This window comes from Hyla sarda, chromosome 5 (assembly GCF_029499605.1).
Source record: "Hyla sarda isolate aHylSar1 chromosome 5, aHylSar1.hap1, whole genome shotgun sequence".
Taxonomy (NCBI): Eukaryota; Metazoa; Chordata; class Amphibia; order Anura; family Hylidae; genus Hyla; species Hyla sarda.
In genome coordinates this window covers 183,049,267-183,064,676 of record NC_079193.1, presented here as the reverse complement: position 1 = coordinate 183,064,676, position 15,410 = coordinate 183,049,267, and the positions used below count along the sequence as shown (strand labels likewise).

At 38.2% G+C, this 15,410-nt stretch overlaps 1 protein-coding gene across 14 annotated transcripts in view; it reads left to right on the top strand.

Annotated features, from left to right (window-relative positions):
• Positions 1-15,410, top strand: part of AHRR (aryl hydrocarbon receptor repressor) — a 383,059-nt gene that overhangs the window by 274,936 nt on the left and 92,713 nt on the right. For 13 of the 14 annotated variants that reach the window (XM_056520832.1, XM_056520829.1, XM_056520833.1 and 10 more), the window contains one exon: positions 8,346-8,435. In XM_056520832.1, the coding sequence (XP_056376807.1) occupies positions 8,346-8,435 (90 nt within the window). Of the gene's footprint in view, positions 1-8,345; positions 8,436-15,410 lie in introns of those variants that run through there. The other variant, XM_056520843.1, reaches the window with a different exon arrangement.

The following is a 15,410-nucleotide window of genomic DNA, read 5'->3' as shown; positions in this document are numbered from 1 at the left end:
CTCAATCATTATCATTATCATATCATTATTATGACCAGGTGATGTCAATCTCAAAGGTTTTAAATGCCCAGACTCAACTGACCTTGCCCTAACAATCAGCACCATGGGTTCTCCTAAGCAGTTGTCTAGAAATCTGAAACTGAAAATAGTTGACGCTCACAATGCTGGAGAAGGCTATAAGAAGATAGCAAAAGATTTTTAGATGTCAATATCCTCTGTTAGGAATGTAATTAAGAAATGGCAGTCATCAGGAACAGTGGAAGTTAAAGCAAGATCTGGAAGACCAAGAAAAATATGACAGAACAGCTTGCAGGATTGTGAGAAAAACAATTCAAAACCTACGTTTGACTGCACAATCCCTCCAGAAAGATCTGGCAGACACTGGAGTTGTGGTACACTATTCCACTATAAAGAGATACTTGTACAAATATGGTCTTCATGGAAGAGTCATCAGAAGAAAACCTCTTCTACGTCCTCACCACAAAAATCAGAATTTGAACTTTGCAAAGGAGCATATAGACAAGCCTGATGCATTTTGGAAACAAGTTCTGTGGACCGATGAGGTTAAAATTTAACTTTTTGGCCGGAATGAGCAAAGGTACGTTTGGAGAAGAAGGGGAACAGAATTTAATGAAAAGAACCTATGTCCAACTGTTAAGTATGGGGGGGATCAATCATGCTTTGGGGTTGTATTGCAGCCAGTGGCACAGGGAACATCTCACGAGTAGAAGGAAAAATGGATTCAATAAAATTTCAGCAAATTTTGGATGCTAACTTGATGCCATCTGTGAAAAAGCAGAAGTTAAAGAGAGGATGGCTTCTACAAATGGATAATGATCCTAAACACACCTCGAAATCCACAGGGGATTACATCAAGAGGCGTAAACTGAAGGTTTTGCCATGGCCTTCACAATCTCCTGACCTCAATATAATTGAAAATCTATGGATAGACCTTAATAGAGCAGTGTGTGACAGACAGCCCAGGAATCTCAAAGAACTGGAAGACTTTTGTAAGGAAGAATGGGCAAAGATACCTCAAACAAGAATTGAAAGACTCTTGGCTGTCTACAAAAAGCTTTTACAAGCTGTGATACTTGCCAAAGGGGGCAGTACAAGAAATTAACTCTGCAGGGTGCCCAAACTTTTGCAGATGACATTTTTTTGTTTTCTGTTATTTTGAAAGTGTAAATGATGGAAATAAAATCTAACTGTTGTTGACATATTATACGAATGTCTAATTTGTAATTTGATGCATTTTGGAGATTTTCCCATCTTTCTTTGGCTTCTTTATGCACATTAATACAAATTTTTACCTGGGGTGCCCAAACTTTTGATCCCCATTGTAGTTGTATATAGTTACATATATTTTACTCTATGCATTGCCTTCTTTATATATAAATATGAAGTTATCTTGGGATGAGATGTTGATTCACACATACGTTATTGCCATAAAGAGGAAATATTTCTCCCTTATATGGGGCATCTCCTTCATAGAGGCTTTCTCTGGACTATCAGTGTAGTATTATACGTTGATAGACCTGTATAGTTTTTAAACCTAAAACATGTTAAGTTCACCAATACTGACATATAGACTAAGGGTGCGTTCACACGCTATTACTAGCAGCGGGTTTCATGCTGCGGGAAACCTACTGCAAGTTACGCTACAATTGATTTGAATGGATCCACAGACAGTTCGCAAATCTGACACTATTGCGGACTGTCCTCGGACCCATTTAAATCAATGGTAGCGTAACTCGCAGCGGGTTTCCCACAGCGGGAAACTCACTGCTAGCTACTAGCGTGTGAACGCACCCTAAAAAACACATTCTATTATTTGTGAGTGACGCTATTGGTATTTTCCAAATACATTAACACAAAAAGTATAAAATCATTTTACAATTAAGATAACCATAACCTTTTTAAGCCACTTCCCAAGTTGAATGGGATACTCTGTACTTTCTGGAGAGAGTTTAGATAGGAAAGTTTAGATACAAAATCTTAATCACAATTATAATATGAATTATATTACAAACTATATTTTATCATGATGTATTCTGTGTATGATTTATATTGGTATATCTTTATCTGGATATTTCAGTTACTGTACAAAATTATAAAAAATACATAGTAAAGAAAAAACTTTCAGAAAAGTTCCTTAATCTCCAGCCATTCTTATGGAACTGCATCATTCCCTTATGCTGTCATTTTAGTCTGGAGTTTAAAGCTAAGCTTGGCATTAATGATTTCAGTCTTCATTAAAGTAGTGATTATAATCCCTTCATATTTACTTTCACTGCTCATTAGATCCTGAGACATCCCTAATGGAAACATTATTTACATTCCATAGACATACACTATTCTTTGTATGAGCTCATAATTCTGTTTTGTCTAGAAAAGTGGCAAAAGATATGGTTTAAATTCCACTCTTCCATTTTACAGGATTAAAACCAAAACCTACAACAATATACAATATCACAAATAATAGTAACTGTGAATCTGGAAATTATGGTCTAAAAGCTCAAATAGGTCAATTCTTAATTTGCAAAATACTGTCATAAGAAAGAAATGCAGGGTGATTGACTGAAAGTAATGAGTTAATAAATTGTGCATGTTTCCACATCTTTGCCACATATTGATATGTTTTTTTTATATATGATAAATGACATTTATGTCTTTAATTGGTAACAGTGATAACAGAGGAGAAACATAAGTTCAAATACATTTTTTTACATTAATGCTTTAATGACGCAGCCTTGTTTTGATTTTGATTTTTGAGTTAATTTTTTTTTCCTCGTCGTCATTTAAAATTTTTCATCTACAAGGCTGTGTGAGGATTTATTTTATGTGGGACCAATTGTAATTTGTAATGCATTTAATTATTTTACCACAAAATCTATGGAGAGGCAAAAAAAAATTATTTGTTGGGCAAAATTTGAAAAAAAAACAATTCTGCAAATTTAGGGGGGTTTGGTTCTATGCAGTGCGTTTCACAGTAAAACTGACATTATTTTTATGTTGTAAGCCAACACAATTAGAACAATACCCCTTTAGATTTGTCTAATGTTACTACTTTACTATAAAAATAATAGTTGTTTTATAGTATGCTTAAAATTGTCCTCTTATGACCCCTATAACACTTTTATTATAGCTGTAGTAGAGAATTTTTTTTTGCACTGTGATCTGTAGGTTTTTATTGGTACCATTTTTGTTTTCATGGGCCTTTCTGTTCATTTTTTTTCTGGTGTATGAAGTGATACTGGAAAAAGAAGTGACATGTCATTTTTTTTCCCGCATTTTTTTTCACACTACCATTGAAAGCACTGACCGCAGCACAGCACTGCACGTGGGCAAGGTTTTTGCCAATGTACACATAGTATTAGCGACAGTGGTGGATAATGACAGCAAAGGATCCCTATGAGTGTTTGTGGGCACACCTTTCTGTAATGTCAGCATGACAACACAGAATGACACACATGGGCTACATTTGCCACTCACAAATAGGAAACATGCCAAACATATCACTGGACATTTCCTGAACAAGCACCACTCACATATAGGACACCTGTACCTTCTACATACAGTAAAAGACACATGCGGCACTTGAGCCACTCAGAAGCTATAGGTATAGTGCAAACATGCCAATCACATACTACACACATGCATCATTCACACAGGAATCTGTCCTTCTCAGCGCTACAGTAATCTCTCCGCCACTTTGTAAATTCCATTCCAAGCCCACTCCACTCAGGATATCTGGGCTTCAGCATGTCCAGCTCTATAGAATATGAAGAGCAGATCATTTCTTCCCTAAATACAAGGTGCAATTCAACAAAGATATGAGTACAACAGACACTATGTACTATGCATGTAGCTGTGTGGCATAACTGAGTGGAGATATTCTGCCATGTGAAACTATGATGGAGACATAAATATATTATATATATCTTATATCCAAAATCTCTCTGTTTCACTCATTTTAAGGTAAATGTGCACAAAATATGTTTTATCATAAAGATAGGGCAAAATATATTATCCATAGATGATAAGACCTCCTTTTCACTATAATACAGGGTTGTGCCCTTTGCCCCTTAGCTTCCTCCAGCTTCTTAGTTTACTTTGAAAAGATTGTGGCAATATATTACACCAGAATCACACCTTAGGTGCATTTTCCACATTCTGCTTCCTGTTCTAGGAACATCTGATTACACAAATAACATATAGGTATGTGCCATTTTTTACATTTTGTGTTTTTTTTTTGTTAAGACATCATTAAAATCCTCAGACTCCAATTGTCATTTTAATATGACTTAAAATGTGTTAAGATGCATGAACAAGACAACTACTTCTACTCCACTAAAATCCCCTGCAACTTTAAAAATATGAAGATTTTTTTGTAAGCATTTTATGCAAATAAAAAAAAAAAAGTAATCAAACCCTGTGTTACAATCTACGTAGCCTTGGACTTCACTATTGTTGTGCTAAATGCTAATGGTAAATGCTAACTCATAATTCATCAACTCGATTACTTAGGTTTATCATTAAAGGGCCTGTTATGTTGGCAAAAAAAATCATACTTACATTTTGTTCCTTAAAAATTTTGTCATAGTAGCTGACATTTTACTGTATATAACTCATTAGAAGAGATCTCAACCAATGAGACCAACCAATTGACATCTGCGCTGGGTGATTTTTCTTCTTGGCTGTTGCTAGTATCTGATTCATGACATTTTTCTTGGGTACATGTCTCACACATATTTGTTGTGAGGTCTCAGAACAGACCACTACAACTGTTCCGATTCTGGGCACTTGGCAGAGTTTTAAACCACATATGACTCAACTCTGTTCTTGACTACACAAGTGGTCAAACATTTACAGTATTTGTGCAGTTTGAGCTTTGGGAAATCAGCTTTGTAGCTGACAAAAAAAAAATGGAAAATGGTTAGCATTTTCAGTATTTGTTTTCTCTCAAATTAAAGCTGGAATATGAACAATTGTGGTTTGGTGATTCATATTATTATGTGAATGATCTCATATTCCTAAAAGTTGCATATGATTGTTCATGAATGACAGGCTGAAGAGTTTGGATGGAGAATGAGATGAAATATAAATACAAGCCACAGTTAACTGATATAAAACATAATAAAGCAAGTATCCAAGATACCAGAGCATAGAATATTGTTTTAACCAAAATATATACCCCATTGTTCTTAGGTATTCTTGTTACACTTACTTTGGAGGGTAGATTTTGCTCTTCTCCCCTTAAATCGCAGTTAGCCTTCCTATTGGACCTCTGTGATTTGTATTATCCAGCAAGCTGCACACTTCCACACCACCAGGTTAAATTCAGGGCCCGATCATTAAAAAGTAACACTTTTATTGCTCTACTTCAACATAGATCTACAACAACTCAGGGTTTACCCCTTTATACATTTGGCATTTCTGTCTAATAATTAGTAATCATTCAAGTATGACATTCTATCTGTAGTTGCTGCAGATGTATCTTTATTGGTATTACATTATTAGCATGAGATGATACCTTTTGGTAATAACAATACCCCTTTAATTTACCTCCTATCCACAGAATAGCAGATAACTAGCTAAGAGGTGGGGTTCAACCAGTGTGATCCCTTACCATGTTAGGAAAAGGAGGTTAAATGTCCTGAATGGAGATGAAGTATGCAGGGGCATGCGGAAGTGGTCACATAGGGTGTGACTGTGACTGGGGACATGTCCCAGATCCCAGGGCAAGAGCAGTTTACAACTGTGTGTGCAGCCTTAAGAACTGTGGAATGTCATATTAGGTCCCTTTCACGCTATAAAGTTGTTCCGTTGAAAGATCCATTATAAACATCTGTTAGAAAAGCCTTAAAAACGGATGTTAGACGTTTGTTACAATATCCCATTTAAGTCTATGGGATTTTTTGATTATCCGTTATGACCCGTTATAGCCCGTCATGAATAACGGACTATATTTGTGATGGAAGAAAAACGGTGCATGCACAAATTTTTCTTCCATCACAAGAAACATGTAAATTAACGGTCGTTATTTTTAACATTGAAGTCTATGGCAAACGGATGAGCCTTTATGTCATCTGTTTGCACCTGGTTTATAATATCCGTTATTACTTCTGAGCATGCTCAGAAGAGGTGACACCAGCAGACTCCTGCAGTGCTGAGGGACTACTACTACTCCCATCATGGAACAGACTTTTTTCCATGATGAGAGTAGTAATTCCCTGGCTGCGTGAGTCTGCCGGTGACTGGGGAGGCTACATTAGTGTTTGTACTACTACCCCCATCATGGAACAGAGTCTGTTCCATGATGGAGGGTTGTAGTACATGGGCTGAGGGATTGATTGCACTGGGTCTCACTTCTGAGACCCCATGTGATAAGAAGTTATTAAGCAGGGGAGCTGGTGGCATGGTCCGCAACAATGTATTGTGTGTTCTTACTTTCATTTTTAAATCCCCCGCAGGGAGCCCTGAATGGCCAGTACTGAGGAGCCACACAGGGCTCCCAGCAGGGTTCTCATATCATGCCACCGCAGCGCTGTATGTGAAAACTATATCTATCAGCAGCCGGCCGGCCCGATGATGCTGATAGAAATACTTTTCATTCATAGCACTGCGGTGGCATATGTATATAGAAGTGCTGTGGGGGGGGGCAGATAACGCTATATGTCTGCCCCCCCCCCCCCCCCAGAGCTTCTATATACATATGCCCCTGCAGCGCTATGTATGAAATACTTTTCTCATACAGCGCTGCGGTGGCATTATATGAGAAATGCGGGGGGAACATTATAAATGCGCTGTGGGGGGCACATTATAAATGCGCTGGCGGGGGGCACATTATAAATGCACTGGCGGGGGCACATTATAAATGCACTGGCGGGGGGGCATATTATAAATGTGACGGCGGGGGGGACATTATAAATGTGATGACGAGGGGATATATATTTATAAATGCACTGGTGGGGGGGGGTATATATTTATAAATGTGCTGGCAGGGGTCATATCTTTATTAATGCACTGCGGGGGCATATTATAAATGCGCTGGGGGGCTAAATATATAGGCTATATGTCTGCCCACCCCTGCAGCACTATATATCTTGCCCCCCCCCCCACAGTGCTTTTAATATACATGGCCCCCACTGCCACTCACAATGTTCATTTTAAAAACCCAGCTGGGAGCCCTGAATGGCTCCTCGGTACTGGCCATTCAGGGCTCCCCACGGGGGATTTAAAAATGAAAGTAAAAACACACAATACATCACAGGGGAGCGCAGCATGCCACCAGCTCCCCTGCTTAATAACTTCTGATCGCATGGGGCCTCAGAAGTGAGACCCAATGCGATCAATCCCTCAGCCCCTGTACTGCAACCCCCATCATGGAACATAGTCTGTTCAATGATGGGGGTAGTAGTACAAACACTAATGTAGCCTCCCCAGCCACCGGCAGACTCCCGCAGCCAGGGAATTACTACTCCCATTATGGAAACAAGTCTGTTCCATGATGGGAGTAGTAGTAGTCCCGGCTGTGAGAGTCTGTAGGCAGAGGTGTTAAAACAGCCGTACATGAAGGCTGTTATAACTGGTCTTAATGGATGAATATGCCCGTTATTTTGATGGACATTATTCAGCCGTTAGCACCAGTTATGTCATCCTTATAACACATCCGTTTTTACACAGAAAACAGATGTTTAATAACGGATGAATACTCATAGTGTGAAAGGAGCCTTACTCTGTCTCTGCAAACTTCAAGGGACATTAAGGCTGCATGAGGTAAACCAGATGAGAAGGAATCAAGATGACAGACAGCCAATAAGGGGCATATTAACTAAAATAGATATACACAAGGCACAAATTATTTCAGCATTATATATATATATATTGTGACACTAAGTTTGTCAAAATGTGTGAGAGAAACACTGAAGAGATTTTGCCCACAGCACCCAACCACAGCTCAGCTTTCATATTTTAGCTATGATCCTATCTTGGTTGTTATGGGCAAAATCTCTCCAATTATTCTCCCACACATTTTTTGTTTTCCAGATAAACTTTGATGGACTACACAGACAAACAAATATTGCTTCTTTAAATGGTAGCCGGACATGTTCTCTTGCTCCATTGTACTGAATGTCTTCCACATGGCATTTATTAAAGAAGTGTTCTGTCAGTTCCAAGAGACCAAACTTAAAAGTATCTATTCATGAACTTCCAGAAGCCATAAATTCCACATCTACAATAATAATTAGCAGCCTGAATGTTGTCAATTACATGTAAGGAAAAAAAACTTCTTACTAGGAAATAGGAATTAACCTATGCGTCTCTTATTTCTTCCTTAGTCACTGAATGGATTTGCTCTCGTTGTGAGTACAGAAGGGATGATATTTTATGCTTCGTCAACTATACTAGACTACCTGGGCTTCCATCAGGTATGTGCATTTCTCCTAATCCATTATGAAAATGTTTACTGTATTTGTTATAAAGGTTGGAATTGCTATAGTCTCCACAGTGCGTCCAATGATGTTCCTGGAAATTTGTCATTTCATGCTGTAAAACAATTGTCCTGTCTTTTAATAAAGCCTCTGGCAAAGTAGTGGAGCAGAAATGTGACTCAAAAAAGAAAGAAAAAAAACATAACAAAAACCTATAGTGACATTTCCCACTATATGGCTGTACAGTGGGACACACTGCAGTCTACTGTCAGCGGTATACTTCGGAACTGCTCTGATGGAAGACTCCATATATAATATAAACAGCCAAAAAGCTCAATATCTGGGAGGGGGGAGTGTAAGTATAAAATACAAAAAAAAGTTTTACAAATAATTTAAAACCCTCTGTTTTAATAAAAAAAAAAATCACCTTTCTTTACCCATTTTACAAAAAATAAATTTAACAAAATAAAAACAAACACATTTGGTTTTCCCGTGCATGGAAATGTCTAAAATTATAATATATAACATTTATGATCAGGCATGGTGAACATCATAAGCGTAAAAAAAAAAAAAAACATATGCCAGAAATGCAGATTTTTGGTCACATAATATGTGAGAAAAAAATGTATATAAAGTAATCAAAAAGTCTCAAATATGGTACCAATAAAAACCACAGGTGATGAGCCCTCATACAGCACTATATACAGAAGAAACCACAGCCGCATGTATAAATATCCTTACAGTGTGGGGGAAAAGTATGTATAACACTGCCTATCACAGAGATATATATGTATATGTACCTACATATATATATATATATATATATATATATATATATATATATGTGTGTGTGTGTTATTTACCTATGCAAGTATTTTAATGGCAGGCACCCCATCACACAGAGGAGAAATTAATATGGCCAAATATAGATTCATGTAGCTATACAATAATCAACAAAATTGAGCTACTCAGAAAAGTCATGAAAAAAAATCACATAATCACATTATAAGTAATAATTCTGTATAGTCACATATATACAGAAGAATAAAAACGTTATAGGAGTCACAATATGATAACTTAAAGCATAATTTTGTTTTAAAAAAAGTTAACATAAAGAATAAAAAAAATATATAAAATCTATATAAATTTGGTATTGTTTTAGTTATATGATCCCACAAAATAAAGATTACACGCCATTTTTACTGTAAGGTGCTCTGTGCAAAATTTCTGTTTTCTTTTTCATTTCCCCTCTACTAAAAATGTTTTTTTTTGTTTTGACATACATTTTATAGTAAAATGAATGTCATTACAATGTAAAATTGGTCATGCAAAAAGTCCTCATATTGGTCTTTAGATGGAAAAATTAAAGGCTAGGATGAAAAAACAAAACCGCAAAAATGGAAATTGGCTGTGTCCTCAAGGCTAAAACAGGCTGTGTCCTTAAATGGTTAAGGACACAGCGGGTTTGGACCTTTAGTAGGCAGGCAATTGTAATATTTGGGTTTTCATTAAAATGTTGGGACTTTTGGGGTATCGTTTTTTTCGCAGTGTAACTTATAGTAAATATATATTCGCAGACATTTATCATTGTTGCTTTTGTAAGCAAGTTCTGTAGCCATTTTTTTTTTTTGCTATGGTTTTGCTTATGTATGACACATTTATCATACTAACACAGGGGGTTGATAAATTTGTCTCACATAAGCAAAAGACAATAAATCACTTTTGAATACCAATTTATTTAGCACACGTAAGCAAAAATGTGCGATGTGTTTATTAAATATTTTTTACCACTTTTTTTCCATAAATTTACAAAAAAAAATTAGTTTTTTTTTTTTATTTTTTTTACTCATTTCCGATCCGTGTATTCTGTGGATTACTTTAGATTCGGAGGAGTTCGGTGACCAACGTTTTTTCTTGTTTAATGTTAATAAAATGGTTAACGAGGGCTTTTGGGGGATTGTTGTGTTTTTTTAATTTTTATTTACTTGACAGGCTTAGTAGTGGAAGCCGTCTTATAGAGGGAGTCAATTACTAAGCCTGGGCTTAGCGTTAGCCACAAAAACAACTAGCGCTTACCCCGGTACCCACCGCCACAGGTGTGTCGGTACCAACAGGCCCGGAGTGTCAAAAATGGCACTCCTGGGCCTAAGCGGTAACAGGCTGGCATTATTTAGGCTGGAGAGGGCCAGTAACAATGGTCCTTGCACACCCTGGTAACATCAGGCTGTTGCTGCTTGGTTGGTATTTAAAAATAGGGGGAACCTTGTGTTTTTTTTGCATAAATAATTAAATATAAAAAACAAAAACGCACATGGTTCCCCCTTTTTTTATTTTCAGCCAAATACCAGCCAAGCAGATACAGCCTGATGTTACCAGGGTGGGCAAGGACCATTGCTACTGGCCCTCCCCAGCCTAAATAAAGTCAGCCTATTACCGCCTAGGCCCAGAGCGCCATTTTTTTTAATGCTTTGGGCCTGTTGGTACCGGCTCTTCCCAGAACCCCTGTGGCGGTGAGTACTTGGGTAATAATTGGGGGTTAGTGCTAGCTGTTTTTGGGGCTAACGCTTAGCCCAAGCTTAGTAATGGACTCCGTCTATAAGACAGCTTCCACTACTAAGCCTGTCAAGTAAATAAAAAAAACACGTTTAAAAATTTTTTATTCCATAAAAACACTCCCCCACAAGCCCTCTTTAACCATTTTATTAACATTAAATGGAATGGAAAAAAATGCTGGTCATCGACGCAGTCCACCGAATTCAAAGTATTCCACAGGATACACGGATCTGAAATGAGAAAAAAAAACAAGAACAATAGGTTATTACATTTATTGTCACCTGCCCGTAAATCTCCCGTGCCGCATGACCACAACTCCCAGCATGCCCTAACAGTAAGGGCTTGTCAACCGCCACACAACTACAACACGCATGCTGGGAGTTGTAGTTGTGCAGCAGATGGCAGGTGGCAAGCCGCACAACTACAACTCCCAGCATGTCCTTGCATGCTGGGAGTTGTAGTCATGCAAGCCAGGGAAGCAGGCGATAATTAGTTTTGCTCCCTGGCCAACGGTGATCAGAAAATCACTGCAATTTCGTTTAATTTGAAATGACAGTAAACTCTGTGGTGCAGCAGCAAAGGGAGCCCGGGCTGACATAACACTGCAGCGTGTACCGCAGCGCTTAGGGATGGCAGGGACGGCTCCTGCACATCTCCCAGCCCATCTGCCGGAGTCCTGGGAGGCTGCATAGTGATGCCAGCCCGGGCTCCTTTTAACATATAACGGAGCAGCGGAGTTCTAGTCCCAACTGTAAAATCAAAGACCGTCCTGTGATTGGCTGCTCAGTCTCGGCCAATGACGGGACCCAGCGGGAAATATGAAATTACAGTAGGGACTAGAAAAACTCAGCGGCACCGAGGTATGTTAAAAGGAGCCCTGGCTGGCATCACTCTGCAGCCGCCCAGGCTCCGTCTGATTCTATCCCCGCTACTCTAACTTAATGAAGGGGACACTCATTTACACCCCCCCCCCTTGTCTCCCACATGCCTGTGCCACACATCTCCTGCCCACTATCTGCTACAAAACTACAACTCCCAGCATGCTCTCACTGTAAGGGCATGCTGGGAGTTGTAGACTTGCAACAGATAGCAGACAGATGGGAGATGTTCGGCACAGGCAGGTGTGAGACAAGGGGGGGTGTAAAGCAGTGTCCCCGTTATTAAGTTAGGGTAGCAGGGTTAGAATCAGACAGAGCCCAGGCGGCTGCAGAGTGATGCCAGCCCAGGCTCCTTTGTACAGTTGTTATATCATATTTCCTGCTGGAGCCGTGATCACGGCTGCCAGCAGGAAATATAAAATCTGCTCTCCAAAGCCGTTTTGTAAGCCAGGCTGGCTTACATTTATGCTGTTTTGGAGGGCTTGCGACTTTTTGTGCGACTTTCGCACTTGATAAATCCCTGACCACTGCAAAATGAAAAATAAAATTCACTTTCGTACGCTCTTTTGTAGCTTTTTGCTTACAGCCAAAAGTCGCACAAAAATTTGCTTAGGTGCTAATGCGACTTTTTGTGCGACTTTTGTAAGCAAAAAAAGAGCTCTAAATCTCTTGATAAATGTACCCCATTATCTTTATTCTGTGGGTCAATACTATTACAACAATGTGAATTTAACTTGAGAAAAAACAGACATGGTCGCACATCCACAACATGCACCTTGATCTAATGCTTCTCAGCAACATTTATTTAACTAACAGGTTGTTAGTGTACTTTATGATCATGAAAGCAAACCCACTAGCCATGTCACAGCCACCTGTAAGTGGTGGGTCCCTAGCATCCCTCGCATAAAATGGCGCAGCACTGAGTAAGGACCATCACCGCCCCAACACCAGTGTCCACAGGGGGAATGACCTAACTGACAGAGCAGTTCCAATGCCACTCAAACCAGTCCCTGGGCTGCACCACCCCACAGACACAGCGCCAGGGCAGCAACGGATGCCAAACAGCACCGCACCAGGGGGAACAGATGTAAAAAGCTCACCAACCATGTGCTCCCAGTATAAGACTACAGACATACATATAAGTACACAGACATACAGCCTCCAGCCATACACTGTATATGGCTTAAAGGCTGTATGTCTGTGGGGTCTACTGCCTACCTAATGTGGGGGAACTATGCTGACAACCTAGTGTGGGGGAACAATGGTAAGGTACCGTATCGTGGTAGAGGGGTAGTCTTATACGGTGAGTATATCCCAAACTCTATATTTTAACTGTAAAAGTTGGGGGTCGCCTTATACGTCCAGTCATCTTATACGCCGGAAAATACGGTACTTTTTCAAGAAGTCAAGCTTTTTTATTTATTTACACTGACCCCTTTAACTTTTTATTTTTCTGTCTATTGTTCTGTATGAGAGCTCATATTTTGCACTGGGACTTGTAGTTATTATTATTATTATTACTATTATTATATCTTTTTGGTTTAGATGGGAACTTTGATCTCTTATTATTTTCTTTTTCTAATATGTGATGTGACCAAAATTAGGAATTCTGTTCGGTTGTTTTTATTTTTATTTTTTATTTTTAATTTTTATTTATTTTTATCGTGGCACTCATCCATAAAAGCCCAAGCAGCACCGTAGATTTACGGCGCTAGTTGTCAAGTGGTTAACCACTTTGTACAATAGTATGGCTGCAATTCATTAAAAGAAAACTAAAAATGTAATTTAAAAAATACAATAGATACAAATATTACTGCTGACAAGTTTTATTCAGTCTGGATTCAATAAACATTTGAAATAACAATGTAGACATTGCAGAGAAAATGTAGACCAGGCATGTATATATATTAACTATTTTCCAATATCAATTTGCCTAGAGATTGGGCTGTTCACCTAAAATGCTGAAGAAAAATAATAAAACATTGGAAACTCCTCAACCTTCTTAGAAAATAGTTTAATACAGTATATGATGAACTGATAACGTATCTTACCAGTTGGGAAGGGTTTTCCTAAAAATTCTGTGAAAGCGTGAAAGGCATCTGGCAACCTCTAGATACTTAACAGTTCTAATAATACAAACTTGTGAGTTGGCCAACCTTGTAATTTGCAAATAAAAATACATATTTCCCCAGAGATAACTGTACATTTTTGTGGATACATACTTGATAACAAATTTTACAGACAATGGTTTCAAAAAAAAAATTTCAAACCAAGGTATCTGTGCTTTCGTGGAAAACACGACCTATTGTTTAGTAATGGTCAAATGATGGACGTTCCAACAATGCACAACAATATTTCTGTTCCTGTAAATGAACATTAGACATCATTTATCTAATGTGTATGGTGACTAATTCTGCCATAGAAAGTCAACATATCATCCACTTCTTAATTCTGATATTGCATAAAAATTTATGTCAAGAATTTTCAATAGATTTCAGGTATACTTTCAACAGGACATGCTTGGAGATAAGCACCTTTGAAATAAACAATGGTAGTTGCTGTTTTACCACTTTCAAAAAGGCTCCATGTCTTGTGTTGGAAAGCAAAGAATTGACTTGAAAAATGAATAAACAAGGAGAAACAGGAGCAACAGAGAAGCAAGTACAAATGAAATGGTGTTTTATAGTTGTTAAATGGGTTTTCAGGGAAAAAAAACTAATGTTTTCAAATCAACTTGTGCCAGAAAGTTATACAGATTTGTAAATTACTTCTGTATAAAAATCTTAATCCTTCCAGTACTTATCAGCTGCTATATGCTCCACAGAAAGTTGTTTAGTTCTTTTCAGTCTAACCACAATGCTCTCTGCTGACACCTCTGTCCATGTCCGGAAATGTCCAGAGCAGGAGAGGTTTGCTATGGATTTGCTCCTGCTCTGGACAGTTCCTGACACAGAAAGAGGTGGCAGCAGAGAGTACTCTGGTTAGATTGGAAAGAACTACACAACTTCGTCTGGAGCATACAGCAGCTGATAAGTACTGGAAGGATTAAGATGTTTAAATAGAAGTCATTTTCAAATCTGTATAATTTCCTGGCACCAATTGATTTGAAATTTTTTTTTTTCTTCTCCGGAGTACTCTTTTAGGTATATAAAGAATGCTAGTGTACCTAGCTACAGTTGTAACCTGTTATAAAATATAACAAGGGCATTAATAATGCTTATACTGTATGTCATATCAGCTGTACTGACGAAAGGCTGCTAGCTTGACAAAGGAACTGTAATTGTATTATAGCAATCTGTTATATTACAGGATTTTGCCTTGTTTGGCCAATAGGTACATGTTTGAAAAGTTTGAATCAGTAAAGATGTCTTACACTTGTTACCATATAAACAGATTCTGTATAAATGTTTGTGCTAAACGATTGATAGGTTTCTTTTAGTTCTTTTTTAATGCTAACCATATGCATTGTGATTGAACTAGGTGTTGAATGGTAGGATCATAGCATAATTCGGCCACACACTTTGAGCAGAATGTGAGCGTA